This window comes from Phyllostomus hastatus, unplaced genomic scaffold (assembly GCF_019186645.2).
Source record: "Phyllostomus hastatus isolate PE091 unplaced genomic scaffold, TTU_PhHast_1.1 phas_contig_210, whole genome shotgun sequence".
In the NCBI taxonomy this organism is placed as follows: domain Eukaryota; kingdom Metazoa; phylum Chordata; class Mammalia; order Chiroptera; family Phyllostomidae; genus Phyllostomus; species Phyllostomus hastatus.
The window spans coordinates 33,169,564-33,192,841 of NW_025333737.1; the positions used below are offsets into that span (position 1 = coordinate 33,169,564).

Below are 23,278 nucleotides of genomic sequence, written 5' to 3' on the forward strand. Positions count from 1 at the left end.
CCCCAGCCATCGCACATTGATGTTTCTCTATCTTCCCTCTCTAAAAATAAATAAATAAAATATTTAAAATAATAATAATAATAATAATAAAAGAAAATAAATGAATGGTGCAGACCAGGCCCCCTGGCTGGACGGGAAGGGCAGGGGCGGCCTCGTAACATTTCGCGTCACCTTGCAGCCGCCCAAGCTTGCCCAGCCCTTGCCTCCCCGGACCCTCTCAGCCGCCTCCACTGCAGGGAGGGGGTCGGGCAGGCCCTCATCCCCAGGAACGCAACAAGCGGAGCAAATCATGACGACGTTCCACCCGTTGGACGCCCACCTCGGGGACCGCGCCGGCTGGTTTACACAGGCCCTGTGCCTCCCTCCTGGAGCCCGGGCAGCAGAGCCAGAGAAGCCTGCGCAGGAGAGAGCGAGGGGCAGAAAGGGAAAGACGCTTACGCTCTCCTCCCTCCTCTGCCCGCGCCCACCTCCACGACCCGCGGGACCCACCGACAGGGAAGCGGAATGTGCCTGATGGGTGCGCTCATCGCCCACTCCTGCTTGGCGGCCTCGCCGCCCCGCCCCCAGCCCTTCCTACTGCCACTCACTCACACACACACACACATGCACGCACACACACGCACGCACACGCACACACATAGCAGAAAGGTTCACGGGGACTTAGAGATAAGGGTCACACTCTGACCGGTGTGGCTCGGTTGTTTGGGCGTCGTCCTGCCAAGGGAAAGGTCACCAGTTCGAGTCCCAGTCAGGGCGCGTGCCTGGGTTGCGGGCCAGGTCCCCCGGTTGGGGGCCTGCAAAAGGCAACCAATGGATGCATCTCTCTCACATTGATGTTCTCTCCCTCTCTTTCTCCCTCCCTCCCCTAAACATAAATAAATAAAATCTTTTTTTAATAAAAGTCAATAATAAGAATCACGCTGGTCCACCTGTGGGTTGGCTCCTTCACTTCTCTCCTCAGCTAGTGTCCCCGCTCACACAGTTGGTAACCAGGAAAAAAAAAAACAACTTCCTTTTCTTCCTTAAAGAGAGAAACGAAGACCAAAGGAAGGAAGCAGGAGTGGGCCCACGTGGAAAATCTGAACAAACCTTAGGAGCAAGTTTTCAGGATTTCTCTGGAAACAGAGCAGTGCGGTAGAAAGTCCTTGAACCCAGACGTGGGTTCAGGGCTGAGTTCTTTGGGCCATGGGGCCTTCAGCAACTCACGTAACCTCTCTGAGCCTCAACTGACCCATTTGCTTAAAAGTCAGTCAAGGCCACTGAAAAAGAAATGAGAGGTCACTGACCCCGATTAAGTGGGGCCTTGTCTCCACGGCTGAAGAGCCCGGAGGACAGCATACCCTTACAGGGACTGCCATTTTCTCACTCTCAACAAGAACATGGTAACAACAGCTAATATTATTAAGTAGCTAACGTGCATCCGGCGTTGCACGCAGAGCTTATGAGCAGGAGCAGAGTTGTTGGGACTTAGTTGTCTCAACAGCTGTGGGGGGTCATCATGATTATCCCCAGTTTACGGATGAGGACACTGAGGTCACGTGGCTCGTGGGTGGGAGAAACACCCAAGCCCCTGCCCTGACCCAGCAGGCCCCACGGCCTCCCCCGCATGTGGCGACTCAGGGGGCGGTGTGAAGGGAGCCATTGAAACAGGCGGAACGTGGTTCTGTGGGTGGACGGATGTCTCTGGCGTGTTTGCAATTTATTCCTTTCAGTGAGAGGGCCCTGCCTTCCAAACTCGTGTTCCTGCCGCTCATCGGTTAAGGAGGAAGGGACGAGAGGGTTCTTGCGACAAGGTGAGGACAGCACCTGGCACCCAAGTGGCGATGCCTGCCGGAGCCGGCGCCTCGTCATCAGAAGCACCCGAGGAGCTGTGTGACCTTGGGGACCTGCTCGACCACTTCTGAGGCTCGGTTTCCGCTTCTGCAAAGTGAGATTAATCACCAGCTGGCCTCAAAGTCACTGTGAGAAGGAAAGAACACAAGGTCTTCCCTTCCTGGGTGACTCAGTCGCCCTCAGCCACCGCTGCCGGTATGACAGTAGATAGAAAGAAAAGGTTCCTGGTATAAGATTACATTCTTCGCCATATTTTTTAAAAAATGTGTTTGCTTTTTGTGCCTGGCAACAGACACCTCTCACTTAGATAAGTCAGAAGAGCAACTCCAGGCCAGGCCAGGCCAGGCCAGGCCAAACTGCCGCTAATTCTGAGTTATCCTAACAGGAATTGGTGAGGATTTATTGTTTCCGATTCTTTTTTTTTTTTTTAGATTTTATTTATTTATTTTTAGAGAGGGAAGGGAGGGAGAGAGAGAGAGAGAGAAACATCAATGTGCGGTTGCTGGGGGCCATGGCCTGCAACCTAGGCATGTGCCCTGACTGGGAATCGAACCTGCGACACTTTGGTTCGCAGCCCGCGCTCAATCCACTGAGCTACGCCAGCCAGGGCTAATAAATAAAATCCTTTAAAAAATAGAATAGAATTGGGGAAATGGGCGTAACAGTAAATGAGCTGACACATGCAAAGCCCTTAGAACAGTGGCTGGCACAGAGTAAGCCTTCAGTAAGTGGCTAATAATCACAGTCTCTCCCCCCCACCCCCAAACAAGCCTGTAAGCCCAAAGACATTAAGCAAGGTGCCCAAGGACCACTCAACAAGTAAATGGGGGTGACCCTGTAGCCACCACCCACCCCGACCCATATCTGGTGGAAAGGCCACCAGTGCCCAGTTCAGACCCACTGCCTCATCACCTCCCTTGGGGGCGGTGTGCAAGAGGACCCCCTCCTCAGTAGAACACCTCATACACAACAACCTTCCGTGGGTGACAGAGAGAAGACACAGACCTGTGATGCATCAGAAAGAACTTTGAAAGCACCCAAACACACACCCAGGTGTTACTGAGCCTGCCCTAACTGCCCCTCCTCCTGGCCTTAGGGAAGCGGCTCCCTGGCCTCTTCCAGGAACCCTGCCCCTGACGACCCGTGCTGGGGATGGAGCAGAGGAAGGGGTTTCCCACCAGCGCTTGTGCCAGCTCTCCTTGGGGGCTAAGGGGGGACTGATGAGCTCCCTCTGGATCTGAGGGTGGTGAGGAGGAGAGAGAGAGGGAAAGAGAAAGCAACAGGTGGAGAGAGAGGGAGGGAGAAGGAGGGAGAGGGAAAGGGAGAGGGAAAGGGAGAGGGAGAGAGAAAGGGAGAGGGAAAGGGAGAGGGAAAGGGGAGGGGAGGGGAAGAGAGAGCAGCAGAGTCAGGGGGAGAGAGAGAGAGGGAGAGGGAAAGGGAGAGGGGAGGGAGAGGTGGAGGTGGAAGAAGAGGAAGAGGAAGAGGATGAGGAAGAAAGAGAGACCTTCACAGCTCCGGAAGGCTATTTCAGTTTTCTTTTCCCTTGGATGCAGTTTCACTTATGATGTCAGCCATCTGATTGCATGGCTCCTATTTTGGAAACTCCCTCTGGGGGACACCCCCTCTAGTGGCCTGACGCGCTCCCTATAAAGGGCCGGCCCGAGCTGCAGAGCATCCCTGCAGAGGTTGCTCACACAGCCCAGGAGCTCCCACAGCCTCTGCCCTCAGGTACCATGAAGGTCTCCGCCACCGCCCTGGCCGTCCTCCTCGCCGTTGCCGCCTTGTGCGCTCCCGCGTCCGCCTCGCCGTGTAAGTGCCTGCCCTGGCCACCTGCGTCGGACTTTGCCCTCTTTTCAGCTACGGCATGTGTACTGTCTGGACCCTGTGGTTTACATGCTTCCTCATTGCTTCTCCCGGGCACCCAGGCGTGCCTGATGGATCTCTAAGCCACCTCATGGCAGGCACCCTCTGATCAGCTTGTCTGTGTCTCCGGGGTCTGCATCCCGAGCTTGCAGGGGCTCACCGGGGCAGACTGGTGCGGGGGGGTGGGGGTGGGTATCAGAAGGCAGGGGCAGCTCAAGCTGCGCTGCAAATACGCTGGCTCCAGCCCAGCACCGGCAGGGTCTCTAAGAAACTTACAGGCACTGAACTGAAACCCTCCCAGGACAGTGATCTTTTCCCCCATTTCATAGAGAGAGAGAAATGGGGCTTGGGGAAGGATGACTAAAGCTAATGAAATATGGTGCCTACTCTGGGTCAAGTATTTCGCTGATTACTTTATACAGGCAATCTTATTTAAGAGTCACAACTGCTCTTTGAGTAGCTGTCCTTGATGGGGAAACAGAAGCCCAGAGAGGTTCAGGAACTTGCCAAGATCACACAGCCAGGAAGGAGAGAGTCTGGGGTTCAAACCCCAGACTCTGTTTGGCTCTTAAACCCCCCCTGCTCTGCTGGGAAATGGCAACTGACCTTTCCCAGGGTCATCCTGAAGTGACTGACCAACGAAAATCCTCCTCCTCTGAGCACATCTTACTACGCCTCAGTCAGGGCCCCCAGCACCCAGTACACATCTTCACTGAGGTTTGGGAGCCTCCTCCCAGCCCACCGCATGTCTCAGAGAAACCAAGTCCTGAGTCCATCGAGGATCCCAGGAGGGCAAGAATTAGGGCAGAGGGCCGAAGACGAGTCAGGAGGAGGCCCAGCCGTGTCCTGAGAGCCAGGCATGGGGGCGACAGTGCAGAGAGAAGGACACAAGTCAGGCTCAAGGATCAGATAGATGAGGGACTGCGGAAATCCCCTCTGCCCTCTGCTGGTGTCCCCACCCCCAACCCCGTCACTGTGTGCCCACGGCGGAGTGACCTTACCTCTCCGAGCCTCAGTCTCAGCCCAAGGAGGACAACGGTTTAGCTGAGATAAATCATCTAAAGTAGCCAGCACAATACCCATTGTGCACCGGCAGTGAACTCAAGGGTCTCCTTCCTTCTCCCAGACGCCTCCGACACCACTCCCTGCTGCTTCGCCTACATCTCCCGCCCGGTGCCGCGGGCGCACCTGCAGGAGTATTTCTACACCAGCAGCAAGTGCTCCATGCCAGCGGTCGTGTGAGTCTCAGTCCCACGGAGCCCTCCGGGGTGGGGGGTGGTGAGGGAGGGACCTCTTCTGTTGCAGAGCCTGCCCCCACGGGAGCCCTCTGGATGGGAGGGTGCTGCACCCACTCCCTCCCATCCTCTAGCTGCTCAGATAGCCACGGTGCCACCCTCTCCAGCTTCAGACGCCCCAGCTCTCAAGGGAAGGATTAGACAAGATGTTTTCGGAGGGTCCTCCCCACTCAGGGATTAGATCAGGCCTCCTGTCTTTACAACAGCTGTGGCTCTAGACTCGCACGTCACCTGCACAGCCCTGCGGCTTGGCTGGCTGATCACTTTCCAGTTAAGAAGCCCCCACACCCCACACCCCACAACCAGTCAGACAAATCCACCCAGAGCCCCAGGGGACCTAGGGAGGAGCGATCAGAAGTCAGGGTCCCAGTTACAGTCACTTGTGTAAAAAAAAATACTATCAGTGGGTGAAGAAATAACAGAATGAGACTCTCCTTTAAATATGCAAGCTAAATCACTCAAAAAATATATAATAATCCCTACTACTCAGGAAGTGCCTACTGTGTGTCACATGTCTCTCCAAGTCATCGCAGCAGCCCTGATGGGTGTGCGAGGCTCTCCCCCCATTTCAGATGATAGAGCTGAGACCCAGCGAGGGTTCAGTTGCCCCGCGGCGCCCAGGAAGTGAGGGATACGCCCTGTCTCCGTAGGCAGGCCATGAGTGAGAGCCACTTAAGAAATGTAAGACGATGGAGATGGAAAGAATGAAAGTGGGACAGTCATGACGTTTCCTGTATCCTGGAGACGTCTTTACATCCAAAAACTCCTGCGACACCAGCAGGATCCTGGGCGTTCAGAGTCGGCCTCTGGTTCTAGAGAACCCTTCCGAGGGTAGTGCTAATATTTAGCACTACGAGTTTCGTTTCTAAAAACAAATATTTTCCAAAAGAGGAAAGTCCGTCTTTGAGCACCTGCTACGGGCAGGCGGACAGGTGGGCAGGCGGACGCCCCACAGGTGGACGGGCCGAGAGGAGCGCACCTCGCGCCCTGCCCCAGGGGCTCTCAGCCAGGTCAGAGGATGAGACAGACCAGGTTGTGCATAAGAATGTGACGGAAGGCTTCAGGGCTCAGGAGACGGGACTGCAGGGGAGTTTGCTGCAGAAGGTGCTGTTTGAGTTGGGAGCAGAGAAGCCTGAGGGACCGGGTGTTCCGGGCAAGGGCCTGTCCCCGGGGCTCTCCTTTGGTCTATGTCCAGCCTGGGGGCTTTGAGTGGCAGCCCCGGGAAGCCGCAGGGTTAGCCTTGCCACCTGTGGAATGAGCGGGGACAGGAAAACCCAGAAAATAGGGGTCCCGTGCAAGGGCCGTGGTCATCGCCCACGGGAGTGGCACTGAGGGCTGCACAGTACTCGAAAGGAAGGGAGGGAGAGACGGGGGACACCTTCAGAGGAGCAGTCGGCAAGCCCCTGATTCCTTCTGTGAAGTCAGGAGCAAAGAAGAGAGAAGGGGTGGGGGTGGCACTGGGCTTCAGTCCAGATCGTCGGCAGCAGCCGGGAGGAGGCCCCGGAAGAAGTGCTGTGGAAAGGGGAAGGAGCGCCCTGGCCGCCCTGGCCGGGGTGGGGTGGCTCAGTTGGCTGCAGCGTTGCCCCCCCGTAACCGAAGGGTTGTGGGTTTGATTGTGGTCAGGGCGCATGCCTAGGCTGCGGGTTCCATCCCCAGTCCGGCACGCAGGATCGCCTGTCCTGTCCGGGTGCATAAGGGAGGCAACCAATCGATGTTTCCATCTTATATCAGTATCTCTTTCTCTCCCTTCTCTAGGAGCAATGAGAGAGAGAGAGAGAGAGAGGGAGGGAGAGAGGGTGGGGAGAGAGAGAGAGAGAGACTGAGGTTGGAGCTAGGGAAAGGGTGCTGGGACTAGGGGTGCGACATCCTTTTATACAGGAGGAAGGGCTCCCCCGGCCTAAGAGTGGCAATGAGCGTCATCCTGGCAGGCGGCAGGCCTGGGCTGCTCGAGTCCCAGCGAGTCCCAGCGAGTCCCAGCGTCGCCCGCTGGGAGCCGCATGAGCTTCAGCCGGTCTCTTAACCTCTCCCCGGCTTCCTCTGTCAGGTGGAGTAAAATAGAATTCTTTCCCCCACTGGGTCAAAGCGAGAAGAACAAAATGAAAGATAAAATTAGAATATTTCCTTCTCCTCCCGTAAATGTATTACTAAACGCAGACATGTGACAAGTGAAACTTGGTGAGTGAATGCAGCCCCCTCACTTACTCATTCAGCAGCTATCCATTAACCACCCGCTGGGCGCTGGGCCCAGGGCCAGGGACTGGGGAAAGCACGCGCGCGCCCGGAAAAGAAAAAGGGCAGCAACTTCTAGTAATTCTCACGGACCAGGTGGAGGTGGAGGCTCCCAGGAGATGGAGCAAGAGGAGAGGCAGGCGGGAAGCCAGGCGAGGAGAGGGTGCCCGGGAGGGGTGCAGGGGGAGAAGGCCTGGCGCGGGGGCGGGGGAGGGGGGGCGCTGTCCTCCGGTGTCACACTGGACGCCCCGACCCCGGACGTTGGTTTCCTGGCCTTCTCGCTTCCTGGCCACAGGCCGAAGGGGCCGAGGGGAGAGAAGACGGTGAGTCAGCAGGGTTTCCTGTGTGACCTACCCAGGGCGGGGGGGGCAGGGTCTGAAGCTCCCTCACCGCCCCAAACGAGCAAACACACACCAGGGGGCACAAGAGCCCAGGACGCCCCCTCTGCACCCTGCACGCCAGGGTGGGGGCGGGGGCGGGGCGGCCGCAGGGCTCTGAGCCGGGCTCAGAAGAGGGGAAGCAGCTTCCCTGAGAGCGAACACTCTCCTCGATAGAGCGTGGAAAGGGGCCAAAAATCCTCATTCTCGCCAGACAGCCTGAGCCTTCCCTTTGGAAACATCCCAAAGGAGAAGCCGAAACAAGAAAGGCCCAGTGGGTGGGGCTAGCCGCAAAGTAACGCGTTGGTCGGTCGGTCGGAAGCACCGCTCCCTGGGCCCTTAGTGGTTGACCAGCGCCCCCACCCCCGGTCCTTGGGCCCCGCGCCCATCATCTCTCCAGGCTGCACGTGTTTGTGCGTGAGTCACAACGCACACCAATCTGCTCTGCCCCGGGGCCCTCTGAATCAGCTGAAGAGCAAATGTCCTTTCCTTAAAAGCCACAGATCCAGGCTTACGGAGCTCCCAAGCCAACCCGCCCAGGACCACCATCGTCTCCCCTAACGCTTCCATCCCTCTCGTTCCCGCAACGGGGCGCCCGAGCGCGGACGGGGCCTCACTCCCGCCTTCTCCTCTCCCGCAGCCTGATCACCCGGAAGAAGCGCCAGGTGTGCGCCGACCCCGAGAAGAAGTGGGTGCGGGAGTACATCAACACCCTTGAGATGAGCTAGGGCGGAGCGCGCCTCGAAGCTGAACCTGCGCGACCTTTCTTATTGCTTCTTGCTCTCGTCCTCACCAGCTTAGGAGGCTCCTCCCCAGTCCCCTGCTCCCACCCCTCCCTGCAGGGCCCACACTCCGCCGCACAGCAGCCGCCGTAAAGGCGTCCCGCACCTGAAGCCTCCGCACAGGAAATCTCCGGACTCTGAGCTTCAGGGCCCTCGGCTCTGCAATGAGGAAGGAAGACAGCGCGCCTCTGGAGGCGAAGAAGGGTGAAAAACGGGGCTTCTGTGCAAATATCCCACGGCCACAGCGCTCACCTCGGCCCCTCACTGGGATAGGCTGATTGGCAAAAGTGACAAACTGTCTTTCCATTAAAGTTATCGAGGCAATAACAAAGCCGGCTCCTGGTTTGATTTCCTCCTCGGGACCCTGCCTTCCTCATGAGTGCTATGCACTCAGGGGTCCAGGGCAGGCACGCGTCTGGTGTCCACCCTAGATTTGGGGGCCATGGAAAATAAAAACCTTTAAATGAATGAATGAATGGAGCCCTGGCTGGTGTGGCTCAGTGGATTGAGCGCCAGCCTGTGACCCAAAGGATCACGGGTTGGATTCTCAGTCTAGGGCACATGCCTGGGTTTTGGGCCAGGTCCCCAGTAGGGGGCGCTGAAGAGGCAACCACATATTGATGTTTCTCTCCTTTCTCCCTCCCTTCCCGTCTCTAAAAATAAATAAATAGAATCTTTAAAAAAATAAATGAATAAAGAGAAGCACCAACACAAAATGTGGTGGTCACATTGTGGGTAGGGGGATTACACCCCTGAATGGGGAGAGGCATGGTGCCTAGGGGAGAAAAGAGACTTAAAAGATAACATTTTTTAGAAGATTTTATTTATTTATTTTTAGAGAGAGGGAAAGGGAGGGAGAAAGAGAGGGAAAGAAACATCCATGTGCCTCTCTGGCGCCCCCTCCTGGGGACATGGCCCACAGCCCAGGCATGCGCCCTGCCTGGGAACCCAACCGGCAGCCCTTTGATTCGCAGGCTGGCACTCCACCCCCTGAGCCACACCAGCCAGGGCAGATAACATTTAAATAGGGTTTGAAAAATTTGCAAAACTGTGTAAGAGGTGGAAACGAAAATGACAGTCCTGACGGGTAGAGGGAAGAGCATATGCAAAAGTAGGAAATATGAACGGCTTCCCACAGAGTTCGCGCAGTCCCTCGCCGCCAAGGAGGGCAGCGGGTGAATGAGAGGGGCTTCCCCCGCCCGCCACCCCGCCTGCCGTTTTACTGACAACTGATCCTGAGAACCCCTGCCCCTTACAGGGGTTTACATGAGCCTGACACTTCACCAAATGTGTTGGCTCTTTTTTTTTTAATTTATGCCTCCCCACAGCCCCCCTAGTTAGCTAGACGGTCATGACTTCCCCACTCTTCAGAGGAGAAAGCTGAAGCCCCCCAGAGGTCAAATGACCAGCTCAATCCACAGGCCAAGTAGTTGCCGGGGCCCGGGTTCAAGAATGGAACTGCAGCGTTCTATTCCCCTAGGAGACCTGGCGGCTGGGCACGTGGAAGCTTCTGTCTCCAGAGGCCCGGACACCTCGCTAGTCCCTCTTGTGTAGCCCAAGACAGGTCCCCCTGAGCTGCGTACCACGCCCCCAAAGGCCCTGTACTCTACCACCACCACCACCACCCTGCCGAGTTCCCTCCGGCCCCACTGGAACAACAAAAGCATGGCCCAGGAAAAGTTGGTCAATATCTCCGACATCTCCAGGTCAATGCTCAAGTACCCCTGGCTGGAATACCCAGACAGGATCAAAGGTGAGGCCGGCGTGGAGAGGACGGAATCTGGGCCGGGGGTCTGAGAAGGAGAGCTCCCTGGCGGCTCCCCTCCCAGGCAGCGGGGTCTGGGTGAGTTCAGCAAAGCCTCACCCTGGAAGGGGTCAGGGCAGGTAGGCCCCCGGGCCCTTTGGTGGCTCCGCACAGCCCTTGAGGTAAGTCTCCAGGGTCCTCGAAGGTGGGACCCCTCGGGTTTCTCCAGCTTCTGCTCCCACACCCACACCCTGGCCCCCTACCTGATTCTCAGACCTCCAGATCTTTGTGTAAGTCGTTCCCCATGCTCAGGGCCCCTCCCCCTCAAACCTGGCCTGAAGACTCAGCCTGTATAATCTCTGGGAGACCTTCCCCAGTCCTCCCAGCCAGGGGCAGGGCCCCTGGTCCGGACCACCTGTCTGACCTCTGTGTCCCTCTGGCAATCACCGCCACACAGACAGTCCTGTCTTTCCAGCTAGTCCAGGGGTTCTCAAAGTGCGGTCCCTGCGCCGGCAGCAGCAGCATCTTCTCGGAAATGCGAACTCTCGGGCCCAATCTCCTGAGCCAACACTCTGGGGACGAGTCCCAGACATCCGCTCTAACAAGCTCCCCAGAGGGTTCTAACGCACACTCAAGTGCGGGGCCCGTGGTTTCGCCAGGAGCTGCACGTTAGAACCCTCTGGGGAGGCTCCCGAACCGCCCAGGCCCCTTCCCCAGAGAACCCGCCCTGGTTCTGTGAGTCTGACGGAGGGCCCAGGCACGCTGCTAAAAGTTCCCTCAAAAATTCTCAGTCGCAGCCAAGGTGGAGAGTCCCTCTGCCAGGCAGACCTCAAACTTCGAAGGACAGGGTATCCGGCACAAATAACGCCCCCACCTTTTTTTTTTTTTTAATTTTATTTATTTATTTTTAGAGAGGGAAGGGAGGGAGAAAGAGAGAGAAAAACATCAATGTGCAGTTGCTGGGGGCCGTGGCCTGCAACCCAGGCATGTGCCCTGACTGGGAATCGAACCTGCGATGCTTTGGTTCGCAGCCTGCACTCAATCCACTGAGCTACACCAGCCAGGTTTTTTTTGTTTCTTTGTTTTGTTTTTTTTTAATGAGCTGGTGATCTATACCAACTTTTATTCTTACAAAATCGTAAGCATGAAATTCTGTAACACAACAATGTCACGCTCCAGCACACCACACGACGTTTTAGGTGAAGGGCTCAAATCGCCGTCCTTCTCGCGCCAGAGGTTCAGGTACCACACCAACTGCATGCAACGGCGTTGCTTCTGCCGGACCCCGAACATAGACATCTTGTTAAAACGGAGATGCTGATTTGGGAGGCCTGGGGGGTGGCGGGTTGGGGTGCCTGAGAGTCTGCACTTCTGAGAAACTCCCGCGCGACGGCCGTCCTGTGCCGTCCTGTGCCGTCCGCACACCGCAAACCGTGAGCGGCCAGGTGCCGGGAAAGGAGGAGCCCCTGAAGGACGGGACAGTGCCTGTTGACCGCCCCGTGCCCGGCACTGGGTTTCTCGCAACGCCGAATCAGCGGAGGGAGGCCTGAACGGGTGGTTCTTTAACCCACCTTCGTAACCGCGGTCTCATTCTTACCCCAGAACTCAAAAAAGCCATGGCACCTGTTCACCTGCCCTTGTCCTGCTTCCAGGTAAGACCCGTGACTTCTGCCTCCCCGGGAGCTTTGTTGAAGCAGGAGGGACAGCAGACTGTCCCGTCCCGTCAAGGCCAGTGCACGGAACCCCGACGCTCCCCCTTGGGGCTGCCGCTCATTCCTGGACAAGCCCCTCCTTCCCTGAGCCCCAGGGGCTTCCTCTGCCACAGGCCAGGCCTTGCGTGGCGCCCCTGAAGGAGGTGCTGGGAGACAGCATCTGCAAGGCCTGGGCTGACGGGCGGGCCGTGCTTAAGGATAAGTCGTTTTTATTCATAGCACAGAGACCCTCCGAATATACAGGGTGCCTGGTTAAATTTCAATGTCAGACAGAGACGGTATCATGTTTAGTATGTATACGTCCCCAATATTGCATTCCTTACCTGTAGTCCCAATGGCCCTGAATGTCCTGTGTTCATTTGTGCGGCGTTTACTGCTAAACCGGAGACCGCGCTGCCACTCTCGCCGCCCGCCCCCACCCGCCCCGCCCCGCCCCAGATGCCCAGGGAGGAGTACCCCCCGAGCCCAGAGCGCTGGAGGCTGCACCAGAGCCATTCAAAGACGGTGCCTTACGGCTACTCCGAGCAACCCGAACTCTACACGTACTGGCAAACCCTGTATGAGCATCGGCGGGAGCGGAAGGCCCAGAAGATGTTGCAGAAAATGAGGGCCCACCCCAGGTGTGCTTCAGCCCTCCGTGTTCTCCCCACCCTCCCAGCCCAGGAGGGAGAGGGCAGGGGTGTGGTGGGGCCGGGAGGGGAGCGAGTCAGCCCACAGACCCCAGGGAGGACCCTGGGGCAGGCGTGGGCCTGTCTGCCTTCCTCTGCTCCCGTCTCTGAGCTGGGCCGAGAACCGGGGGCCCAAGGAGACTTTGTGAGGGTGGGAGGGAGGCAATGAGGGGACCACGGCCGCCTGTGCAGTTTTGTACACAGGAACCTCAAAGAGGGCACAGCTGCCCAAAAAGCCTTCCTCCCCATGACGCAGCTGACTGTGAAACCTCAGAAGGGGCCCAAGTCTTTACTCCCTGCTGGGGACTCCCTGAAGCGGCAAAGATTAAAGGTCAGGGACCGCGGTGGGAGGGAGGGAGGGAGGGAGGGGAGACGCCCTTCCTGGGGATGCTCTGGCCTTGGGCTCACTCCATCCTTCCGCCCTTAGACCCCTGCCTGCAAAGTGGAGGGAGGAGAGGAAAAGGGATGGGAGGGGATGAGCTCCTTTCAGCTGGAAGTTCTGCAACGACACGGACCCCTTTCTTCCCTTCCCCTGGCTCCTCTGGACGGGCAGGAGCTCACGCAGAGCCTGAAAGCCCCCAGAGAGGACGAGCAGTTCTACGCGGCACAGGTGAGACGTGGCAAGGGTGGAGGAGCACGGGCGGCCGCAGGTGGGAGCTGGCTGAGCTGGAGAGCAGAGAGACGCTTGGGGGGGAGGGGCGGTAAAGGGGGGGGTGTTCCAAGAACAAAGTCCAGCTCTGTGCGGAGAATGGGAACCCCGGGGTAGTATCTAAGGCCCCTTCCCTTTCCTCCACCCCCGCCCCTGCAGGCTCTGGGGTGCCTGGGCGTCGGTGACAAGTTTGTCATAGAGGCGCTGCTCCAGGTGGTGAGTCGGGGGCCGAGCTGGGTTCAGGAGAGGAGGGAACAGGGCGTGAGGAACGTGGGTGCGTGGGCATATGCAAATCTCGAGAGGGACCCCAGGGTCAGCCCCAGGGAGGGTCAGCCCAGGGTGGGTCAGCCCCCAGGAGGAGAGCTGCCCGGCCCTGGCACACACCACTCACGCCCTTGGCTTCCTTAAAGGGCGGCTTGATCCAAGAGGATGGGGAAGGCAGAGTCTGAAGATCCCTTTTGCCTGAGAAGAGACAACCGAAAAGCTAGGCGAGAACTGAGACTGAGTTCATTCTCCACCCTAACTGAGTCAATCAGGGCCTCCTGTTTATTTGCCAGTGTATGACGGAGAGCACGCACCCTCCTCCATGATCTTATTTAAACCTCACGGTGCTAGGAATAGGTAGTAGCATCTGCATTTTCTTAGCGAGAAAACGGAAGCGCGGAGAGGCCAAGCGACTTGCCCCAGGCCACGGGGCTGCTAGCTCCCAGACAGGTATTGGAGGGGCAGTCTGACTCCCCCCAGGTGGCCTTCTTCCTCCTCCCCCTGCACCGTCCTGGCTGTAGCCTGTATTTGAGCCAGGGCAAGTCACTCTCCAGGCCTCCGTCTGCTTATTTAGAAAATGACGTTAAGAGCCGAGATTCTCAAAGCTCTGACATTCTGTCGCCTCACGGCAGGTTTCCACCACCTCCCTCTTAACCCAGGCCCGAACCGGTCCGGAGAGGGTGGTGCGGGAGGCCTACAGAACCCTGGCCATGCTGGGTGAGTGCGCCCTCTCCCTGGGCGGGGAGCCGGGGCAGGTGGGACGGGACTGGGCCGCGGAGCCCTCTGGGTAAGGGCGGGAGGGGGTGGAGCGCACGCCCACTCCCACCTGCCATCCACCTGGCCCTCGGCCGGCCGCGGGGTCCGAGAACTCACCTCGGTACCATCGGGTCGGGCGGACGGAGGCGGGGGCGGGGGAAGGTGGAAGGGGAGACTGGAAGTGAGGCGGTGCTCCGCCACCGCGCTGGTGTCCCCGGGAGGAGGGCGACACCTCCGGACCTGGTGCTCGGAACCTGCCTGGAGGGCGCAGCGGAGCCGGTGGCGCCTGGCGGAGGCGGGGCCCTGCCCCGGCCTGAGGACCCTCCCCGACCAGGTTGCCTGGAGAAGGAGGTGATCCAGGCTCTCATCGCGCAGCTGGAGGGGCAGAGCGAGGAGCTGAGGATGGATACTCTGAGGGGACTCCGGATAGCGCTCAGCTCCTGGGCCGCTGTCCCCAAAGACAAGGTGATTGGGAGGCGCTCGGTAGCCGGGGGCGAAGCAGCACATGGCAACCGCCGGTGCTGGCTTGGGGTTCGGTCAGGCACAAGGGAACCTCGCTGTGCATTTTGATGGGGAACCTTCCTGGCCGGAAGCCCTGGCGTAGCCCCCCGCAGTCCCACGGCCTCTGAACAGCCAGCTTCCAGAGCCACCGTGCGCCCGCGTCCAAGTCGGAGACAGCGAGTGCCCTGGGGCAGCGCCGGGAAGACTGGGTGGGGCGACGCGCGTGGAGTGCCTCGTGCGGTGCCTGTGCTCTTTGAATGGTACCCCCCGTTGTCGTCACCCCTAAAATAACCCATTCGAGGAAAACCTGTCACTCAGGAGGGGACAGGGACCAAGAGAGTCCGCTGACACTGCTCAAGATTTCTCCCCTTTAGGCTCCTCTTACGTTGACCCCGTCACTGTTCCAAGTGAAACAGAATTCGGCATTCGCCCATTTACTCCACAAACACGCACTAAACAGCTGCCGCGCGCCAGGCTCTCTCCTGGGCCCTTGGGAGGAGGCCTCCGTGAGCCCAACAAAGATCCCTGCCCTTGTGAGCTTACATTCTAGTGGGGGCCGGCCCTAGAAACCGACCCACTTCACTGCATCGGGCGTGAGAGGCAGCGAGCGCCGTGGAGAAGGCATGCAGATGGGCGCGGGGGATCAGGAAGGCCAGGCGGGGGCGGGGAGGGGGTCGCGACCTGAAACGTGGAGGAGAGGGAAGACCTCGTTCAGAAGGTGTCTCTGAGCACACAGGCCGGCGAGGTCAGCCTTGCAGACACGAGAGGAGGCGTTCCCGCGCAAGCACCAGTCGGTGCGGAGGCCCTCAGGCAGGGCCACCCAACGAGGACCGGACCGGCGGGCAGGCCAGTGCGGCTGCGGGGGAGTGGGACTGGAGAAAGCGGCAGGACGTGGAGCTGGGTCAAAGGGAACGGACACTGGATCCGACATGGCCTTCCGGACAACGTGAAGTACTGGGGCTTGACTCTGAGTGGAATAGGGACCCATGGGGGCCACGCAGCGGGTGGCACCATCCAGCATTCCGAAAGGCCTACCCTGACCACCGTGTTGAGAAAAGATGGGAGGCGGGAGGCAAGGCGGAAGCAGAAAGGCCGAATTCGGGGCGACTGAGGCAATCCTGGTGGGAGACAGTGGGCATGTTCTAAAAGCGAAGCTGGCCGGTTGAGTGTGAGCTGTAAGAGGCGGTGTGGAAGCAAGGACGAGGCCAAGGTTTCCGGCTGGCCCGATGGAAGGGTGCGGAAAGCTGCAGGTGGAACCGCTTGGGAGGTAACACCTCAAGTCCAGTTTGGGGCAGGTGATGTTGGAGAGGTCTGTCGGATACGCAGTTTGGAGTTTACAAGAGAGGCCTGAACTAGAGGAAGAAGGAGTTGTCGGCATAGGGAGAGCATGGAATGTCATTCAGCTGGACCAGCTCGCTGACCAAAGAACCAGGATCCGAGCCTTGGCGCACCCCAGTGTTCAGAGAAGGGGAAGACCCAGGCCGGGTGCAGTCCCACAGTCGTGGGCATCGGAGGCCAGCTGGGAGGGTAGGAGGGGATGGCCAGAGGGGGGCCCCTGAAACGGAGATCGTGGAGAAGCTGCAGCCATGAGTGATGGAGGTGTCTCTGTGGGAGTCAGGGGCCGACAGGGCGGAGGATGGGAACTGGATCGGTGATGTGTGTGTTCTTGTTAATGCCAGGAGTTAGACAGCAGAAGCGCCAGAGAGAGTGACAACGATCCATTCGGAAGATAAAGTCACAGAGAGACGAGAGGGTGTGACCTGGGAGCAAGTAGTTGACAGCAAAAATGAGGCGAAGTGGGGAGAAGAATCCGCCTGCACGACAGACTGGCTTAGGGAGGAGGGAGCAGGGTCTGGAAGCAGCGACGCACTGGCCGCAGCCCGGCTGAAGACACAGTCCCCGCCCCGTCCCCTCTGTCTCCCTCTCAGAGGTCTCAAGTCGGGGACGAAGCGGCGCTCCTGTCCGTGCTGCAGAAGCTGATGCAGGCGCCGCCGCCGGCCGAAGCAGCCTTGGAGGCGGCCCTGTGCTTGGGCTTCCTGAGGCCCGGCAGCGGCGCGGTCCGCGAGTTCTTGCTGCAGTGCCTGCGCAGAGGGCCCCGGCCCCAGAGCATGAAGGTGCGAGGGGCAGGCGGCTGGGCTCCCTGGGGAGCTCGGGGCCCCGTGCTGACATCCCCAGGGCCTGGGCCCTGTCATCCCCGCCCCGGGGAAGAGAAGCTTCAGCAGGGGGTACTGTGGGAATCTGTGTATGCATGGGGACGGGGCCACGTGGATTTAAAACGTCCGTGCGTCTGTGCACACTGGATTTGAGTGGGAATCCATCTGTGTGCGTGCACACGGGAGAGGCAGGACCCCACGCATCCCCCACAAGCCCTACACTCCGCCCTCCGGATGCTTGTTGGACCCACCCACCCTGCCTGCCCCCGACAGGCACTTAGGATGCTGGTCAAGAGGATGGGTGTGCACTCAGCCGAGACCATCAGGGCCATCCTGGACCAGCTGTGCCATTCCAACGTCCTTGAGGTGAGCTCCGGGCCGCCCGGTGCCCTTGCTGCTGCAGCATGAGGACAGGGTCGGGGGATGGACGAGAAAGACGGTCTGTCCCTCACGCCTCCCCACCGCTGCCCTCAGCACCGCTTGGAAGCCACCCAGCTGCTCAAGGCCATGGGGCTGGAGCAGATCCAGGCGCAGGGAGTGGAGGGCCTCGTCTTTGACCTGCTCAGGAACAAGATACACAATGAACCCTTCCTCGTAAGTGAGGCCCGGGCTCCCCAGCCCGCGCAGCCCGAGGATCGAGTTCGCCCTCCCCCAGTTTCCCTCACGCGGCCCACGTTTCCCAGCCACCGTGCCTTTGCTCGGGCAGTTCTCGCAGCAAATGCCTCCCTCCCTCCCCTGCAGGGTGCAAAACGCGTCACCCCCACCGGGGACTCCTCTCTCCTTCTGCAGGAGCCCCTTCGAGACCAGCCCACACACCAAGTCACTGCAAAACAGACTCATGTCCGCCCCTCTGTGACCCCTTGCTTTTTTACCTTTGGAATAGCTTACCACAAAACTAGCCGCAGGACTTGTACCTGAATCGGTTAGAAGTGAATCAGGCTGTGTCTCCCCTGGGCGAGACCCTTGCAGCAGCGCCCCAGGGCCCTGAGAATGGTCTACCCTGCTCTTCACCTCCCACGGCCTGCCTGCTGACTCCTCCGGCTGCGTCCCAACCGTGCTCCCCTGAGAACCACACACCAGCTGTGCTCCGGGCGCGCGATCCTGACTGTTCCCTGGGTCCCCGTGTGCCGCACTTTGAAGAGTCGCAGTTTGGTCACCCAGCTGCACCGATCCATTTTCTGTTCTCTAAACACCCTGTGCTCTCCCGCTGGACTCCGGGCTTCTGCACCTGCCCCCCTCTGCCGGGAAAATCACCCCCGCCGCCGCCCGGCCTCTGCCTGGTTAACTGCCACTTACCCTTCAGGCGTCTGCTGAGGAATTAACTCCTCTAGGAAAAATCTTGCTGGTACGCAGACTGCGTTAGGGGACCTTGCTGTGCCCACCCCACGCTCTTCATTCAGTTGTGACCCTGATCACAGAGACGTCCTTCCCTCCCACCCCCAGACCACGAGCAAGGCCCGCGGTACGGGCAGCACAGACTAAACGTTCACCAAAGGTGTGTGAAGCACTGCAGGGCACACCCTGCATCCCTCTCCTCCCCAGGTTATGAGGCAGGCTGTGGCTGAAACTGTGGAAGAGCTCAAGATGAAGCCTACGATGTTGAACTTGGTGGAGGCGTGAGTGGCTTGGGCTGGGAGCTGCCAGGGCCAAGTCCTAGGCTGGGGGGCAGGGGCACAGGGTCACAGAGCTCAGAATCTGCTGCCAGTCCCCAGCTCTCGCCTGCTCGTGTCCCTGGCCAAGTCTCGCTTTGACCCCTCGACTTTCCTCCAACTCTGAAAAGAGGCTGGTTATCCCTACCACGCAGGGCTGTCCCTATAAAGCTCAAACTGAGATGAGGACACGAAAGGTCAAGTTCTGGACAGATGTGACTGTCATGAAGCACCTCCTCGCCAATTCCAGTACCTGCCTTTCCCCTCCCAGCCCCTCTCCTGACCCAAGAATCGAGGAGAAATTAATGAGATTAGCATCACTCAGCAGCCTCATGCCCAACTCACTCTGGGCCGTAGTAAGAAACAGTCGGCCTTCCTCCCACTGCCCCTTAAACGGGACCGCACGCTCACTCCCTTCGACACAGGCAACTGATGAGCTCCAACGCCATTGCCCGCCGGGAGGCAGTCATCTCTTTGGTAAGACGCTCTGCTCCTCTGACCAGGTGGGCTGCTGGCAGGGGCGCCAGGCACCTGAGCAAAATTACTGAGGGCAATTCAGGGCTGTAAAGGTTGGGGAGGTTGTTTGCTGGCTTGTTTATCCCACAATTCCAGCCCCGCCCGGAGCTCAGAGTAACTTCTTCTTCTTCGGGACCGGAGGTCGGTGGGACAGGGGACAGGAGGTGGGTGTGAGGAGCATTGCTGAGATACCGCAGAGACTGTCTGAGCCCTTGCTGGTGGTGAGCAGTGCGCACTGGCAGCCAACGCGGTGGCCCGAAAAGGCGAGGAAAGGGACAGGCACCTCGGCTGGGAGCCTGTCTCAGCTCTCCAGGCCACGGGGCCGCCTCAAGGGGGCGAGCAGGGGCAAGAGCACACGCAGGTGCCCCCCGGGGGGGCTGGCTCCTTAGGCACGGTCTCCTGTGCCGTTGCCAGGGCGTCCTAGGGGTCCGCAGCCTGCCGGTGTTCAACTTGCTCCTGGACATGCTGGGCGAGGAGAACAACCAGTCTGTGAAGAAGAGTGTAAGGCGCTCCTGCCCTCCTCCTCCTCTCCTCAACCCCTCCTCCCAGCCTGCCCCATCCATCCTCGCGCCACGTTCTTTGTGGGGAGGGAGGAGAGGGGAATAATCCCTCAGCCACCGTCCCTTGACCTCATTCCTTGGGGCCACAGCGGCCTGTGGCCAGAGCTCCCCTGGGTTACTCCCTCCACTCCCAGACTCAGCCTGAAGTGAGCCAGCCACCGGCCCTTTATTTCGATGCAGCTACAAGAGGCATTCGTCGTTTTGGCCTCAACTGATCCCTGGATCCAAAACAAGGTGAAAAACAAGGTTCTCTGTGTACAAGAGGCACCGAAGGACGACGAGAAGGCGGGGCCCGCGAGGTTCAGGCAAAAACTCGACAGCCCAGAGGAGTTAGACATCCAAGACTTCCGACTTGTACAGCTGAGACCCTTGCTCATTGCAAAGGCCAGCGCCGCAGCCGGCCTGCGGGAAAAGCCAAGCGCCCAGGAAGGGTCCACCTGCTACTTCGCCTCTGCCTTCCCTCCCCGCTTCCCTGAGCCACCACAACACAAGCCCCCGGCGCTAGGGCCCTGGACGCCCGCCATCAGGAAGCAGCTCCAGATCCTTGCCAAAACCTCCACGTAGGTCAGTTCTCTGGGTCTAACCCTCGCTTCCTGAGGGTGCGTCTCAGGCTGCCCTGAGGAAACAATCTCGGCCTATCTCCCCTGAATAAACGCGGTCCCCCCGGCCTGCCACTACGGGTCCCTTCTTCAGCGGGTACACCGGAACACAGGCCTCCTGGCTCCCGGCTGGGAGCTCCTTCCGCTCAGCCACGTGTCCTTCTCACGAAGGGAGAGAGAGAGCAGAACCAAACCCGTTCGGGATGGCCAGCCTACCTCCCCAGATCAAGCCCCTGTCTATGCCCAGAACTTAAGGACAAAGCTGAAAAGCTGAGCCACCGCCCAGGGCAGGCTGCTGGAGGGACAGCAGGAGAAAATCCTGGCAAGCTTGGCTCTCGGACAATTTCCTCTTACTGACGTGCCCAACCCGCCACCTCTCTGCCATGGTCCGGAGATCGTGGGGCTCCGGTCCGACCACCACCCTCTCTGCTGTCTCTCCTCCGCGCCTACTTCCTACCCATGCCCGGGCCATTCCCTTGGACAGACGCTGTTCATTCCCCAAAACAGCTTTAGTTTCTCCCGTTTAGTAACAGCTTCAGTTCCCTTTGCTCATAGCACCTGCCGCAGCAACCCCAACAGGCTACGTCCTCCCTGTCGAGAACAAAAGTACACTCTGGAATCAGATCATCTGAAATCTGGGGTTCATCACTGACTTCATCTTTGGACAAGTGACTTGCCTTTCTGACTGTTCCTCACCTACGCAATGAAGCCAGTGATGGTGGGCGCTACTTCCGAGAGGCCCCCTAAGGATTCAAATTAAGCCCGACAGTGCCTGGCATTCCACAGCCAGCTCTCAGATGTGAACCTGTTCTCTTTTCCTCTCTCCAGTGATGTCACGTGCGCCTGTGACAACCAGAGGCTGAAAGCACCCTACCACTCCCCTTCACGTCCCCAAACTTACTGGAGCAGTCTAACAGGAGCTCAAGCTTTCCCCATCAAGCAAAGAAAGATCATAGTTAAACAGATGTTCCCTTCCCCTCCCCACACGCCAGGTTCAGGTGTAGCCCGGTCATTCTGAACCCAGCGCTGTGTCTCTCACTCAGATTTATCTCCCCTCCCGCCCTACCACTTCCAGATTCGTGCTTTGCCCCATAGAGAGTTACCGAAAACACAACAACAAAATAACAGAATCGTGCTGGAGTATCAGCAACGCTGCCTCTCACAGTATGGCACAAAGACCAGAGACAGGACAAATGATCTTCCTCTCTTGCCCAGTCCCCAGCGTCGGGCCAGTCAGCAATATAACCCAAATTTCCCCGGGCCTTGCGTGCGAACAAGGCCACACGAACTACGTCATTCTCAACCCTGCAACGCCCTGCCCGCAGCTCTGCAGCCCGCCCTCCCCCGTAGTTCTGGGTCTCTGCAGAGGACGTCTTACTACTTGGCCAGAAACCCGTCTCTGCCTGGTAGCACCTCGATCCTCGTTTGACCAAGTCTCCCTAGAAGAGTTAAGACAGCACTGAGCCTGGGGGTCTGCACAGAGCGCTCTCCCCTCTGGTTCACCACCAGCTGCAGCCAGAGTCCCCTGGAGGCCTGAAGTGCCCACTCCTGTCAGCACCAAGGTCTGTTGGGAATGATCCTGGGACAGCATCCAAAATGTACGCTCCCCCCCTCCTTTCTCTCTCGTCTTCTGATGGGTTCTGTGGGTACAAATAGCATCAACACCCCACCCCCCGCCTCTTCCTAGAGCATTCTCCCTCACCTCCGCGCTTGCTGCTGCTGCCATGCGGCTCTCGAACCGGCATCTTTCTGGAACTTCAGGGGCTGCTCGCCCTTCTACGTTCCTTCCAATGCCATCACCATCCAGAACCTTCATATAAATATGTCATTGTTTCTCTGAGGGTCCTGGTTCTCCGACCAGCTACACCATCCTCTGGTCCACTTCCTTGTTTTGTCTCATTCATCGCCTGAACCCTGGTCCTGCGTCACCCTGACCGGATGCCTTCGGACAGCCACCCATCACCCAGCTTCTCAGTCCTTGGTATCACCTAAAAGGCCTGTTTCCCCTCCTTTCTCTTCAGCTACCCACACCTCCATGGCCACACCTAGCCCTTGTCACCCCCAGGAATTTCTCCACCTCCAAAATCCTGAACACACACTTTCTGACCGAAACCTTCCATCTATCCTGTTCTTTTTATCCCCACTACCAGTTCTTCGGATCTCGTGAGCAACACGCAGGTCTTGACTTCGCTACACTGTCCCCGTTAGCCCCTCTTCTCCTCCCCCGGCCCAGCCTGGCCTCCATCCACCATCCACCGTCCTCGCTATTCCCATTCCCAACCCTGGAGCCTAGAACCGGGTTGCTGATCAGAGCCGGGGAGAAATCAGACATCCACACGGACTGGCACCCCCCAAATACTTGCCTCCTACCCGGACCAAGCCCTTATTATTGTCCGGCAATTTTCTTAATTCCTACAATGGTTATTTCGAGCTTCCTCTGCTATCCTCACATTTCCTACAGTCTCTCCAAACTTTCTAACCTGTTACTTCCCCAACTCTCAATCGACCATTATACTGTTAAGAAAAAAAACCAAAAGCCTTCAGATGGAATTACCCGAACTTCCTGCCATCTCCATCAACATCCTGTAGGTAGTGAGGAGCACAGGCGGGGAAGCCAGGTGCTTGAGCAAGAGAGGCCTGGCTCTGCCGCTTGCTAGAGATGTGATCTCGAACACGTTGCTTAACCTCTCGGTGCCTCCGCTCTTCACGGTACCTTCCAGAAAGCCCCTTCGCCGTGGCGATCAAAATCACTTACACCATTCGCCTCTCTCGTGAAATATTCCCTGCACCACCTTGCCTGACAGCAATGTTGTGAGAATTGAGTTGGCACACATACCCACACATTGCCTGTAACAGTGCTCCCAATAAATGTTAGTCATTTGTTACTACTATTGGGTTGGCCAAAAAGTTTTGATTTTTTCCATTCGATGGGTCTAGTAGGGTTTAGTTGTCTTTCACTTCATTCAAAACAATTTTGTTAGATTCTAGTGTGACAGCTGTTTATATCAGCATGCATTTTAAAAAAACATCAAAATTGGTGAATTTTTGTGCAGCCATTTTTGTATTGAAGATGGAAAAAAATACACATTTTCAGCATATTTTGTGCAGTGTATGGAGAAGGTGCTGTG

At 58.2% G+C, this 23,278-nt stretch overlaps 2 protein-coding genes across 2 annotated transcripts; both read left to right on the plus strand.

Moving 5' to 3' along the window:
- The first annotated feature begins 3,480 nt into the window (after window positions 1-3,480).
- On the plus strand, window positions 3,481-8,710 carry CCL5 (C-C motif chemokine ligand 5). The gene is made up of 3 exons (XM_045837003.1): window positions 3,481-3,642; window positions 4,823-4,934; window positions 8,238-8,710. Exons 1-3 carry the CDS (start codon window positions 3,567-3,569, stop codon window positions 8,323-8,325), a joined length of 276 nt encoding a protein of 91 aa, XP_045692959.1. The 5' UTR covers window positions 3,481-3,566; the 3' UTR covers window positions 8,326-8,710.
- Window positions 8,711-10,044: 1,334 nt separating this feature from the next.
- HEATR9 (HEAT repeat containing 9) lies at window positions 10,045-20,115 on the plus strand. Its single transcript, XM_045836755.1, has 15 exons — window positions 10,045-10,132; window positions 11,726-11,775; window positions 12,274-12,455; window positions 12,708-12,834; window positions 13,057-13,113; window positions 13,312-13,368; window positions 14,076-14,133; window positions 14,507-14,637; window positions 16,602-16,787; window positions 17,100-17,192; window positions 17,301-17,420; window positions 18,369-18,442; window positions 18,901-18,952; window positions 19,406-19,492; window positions 19,732-20,115. The coding sequence occupies exons 1-15, from the start codon at window positions 10,045-10,047 to the stop codon at window positions 20,113-20,115; spliced, it is 1,746 nt and encodes a 581-aa protein (XP_045692711.1).
- Window positions 20,116-23,278: the final 3,163 nt, after the last annotated feature.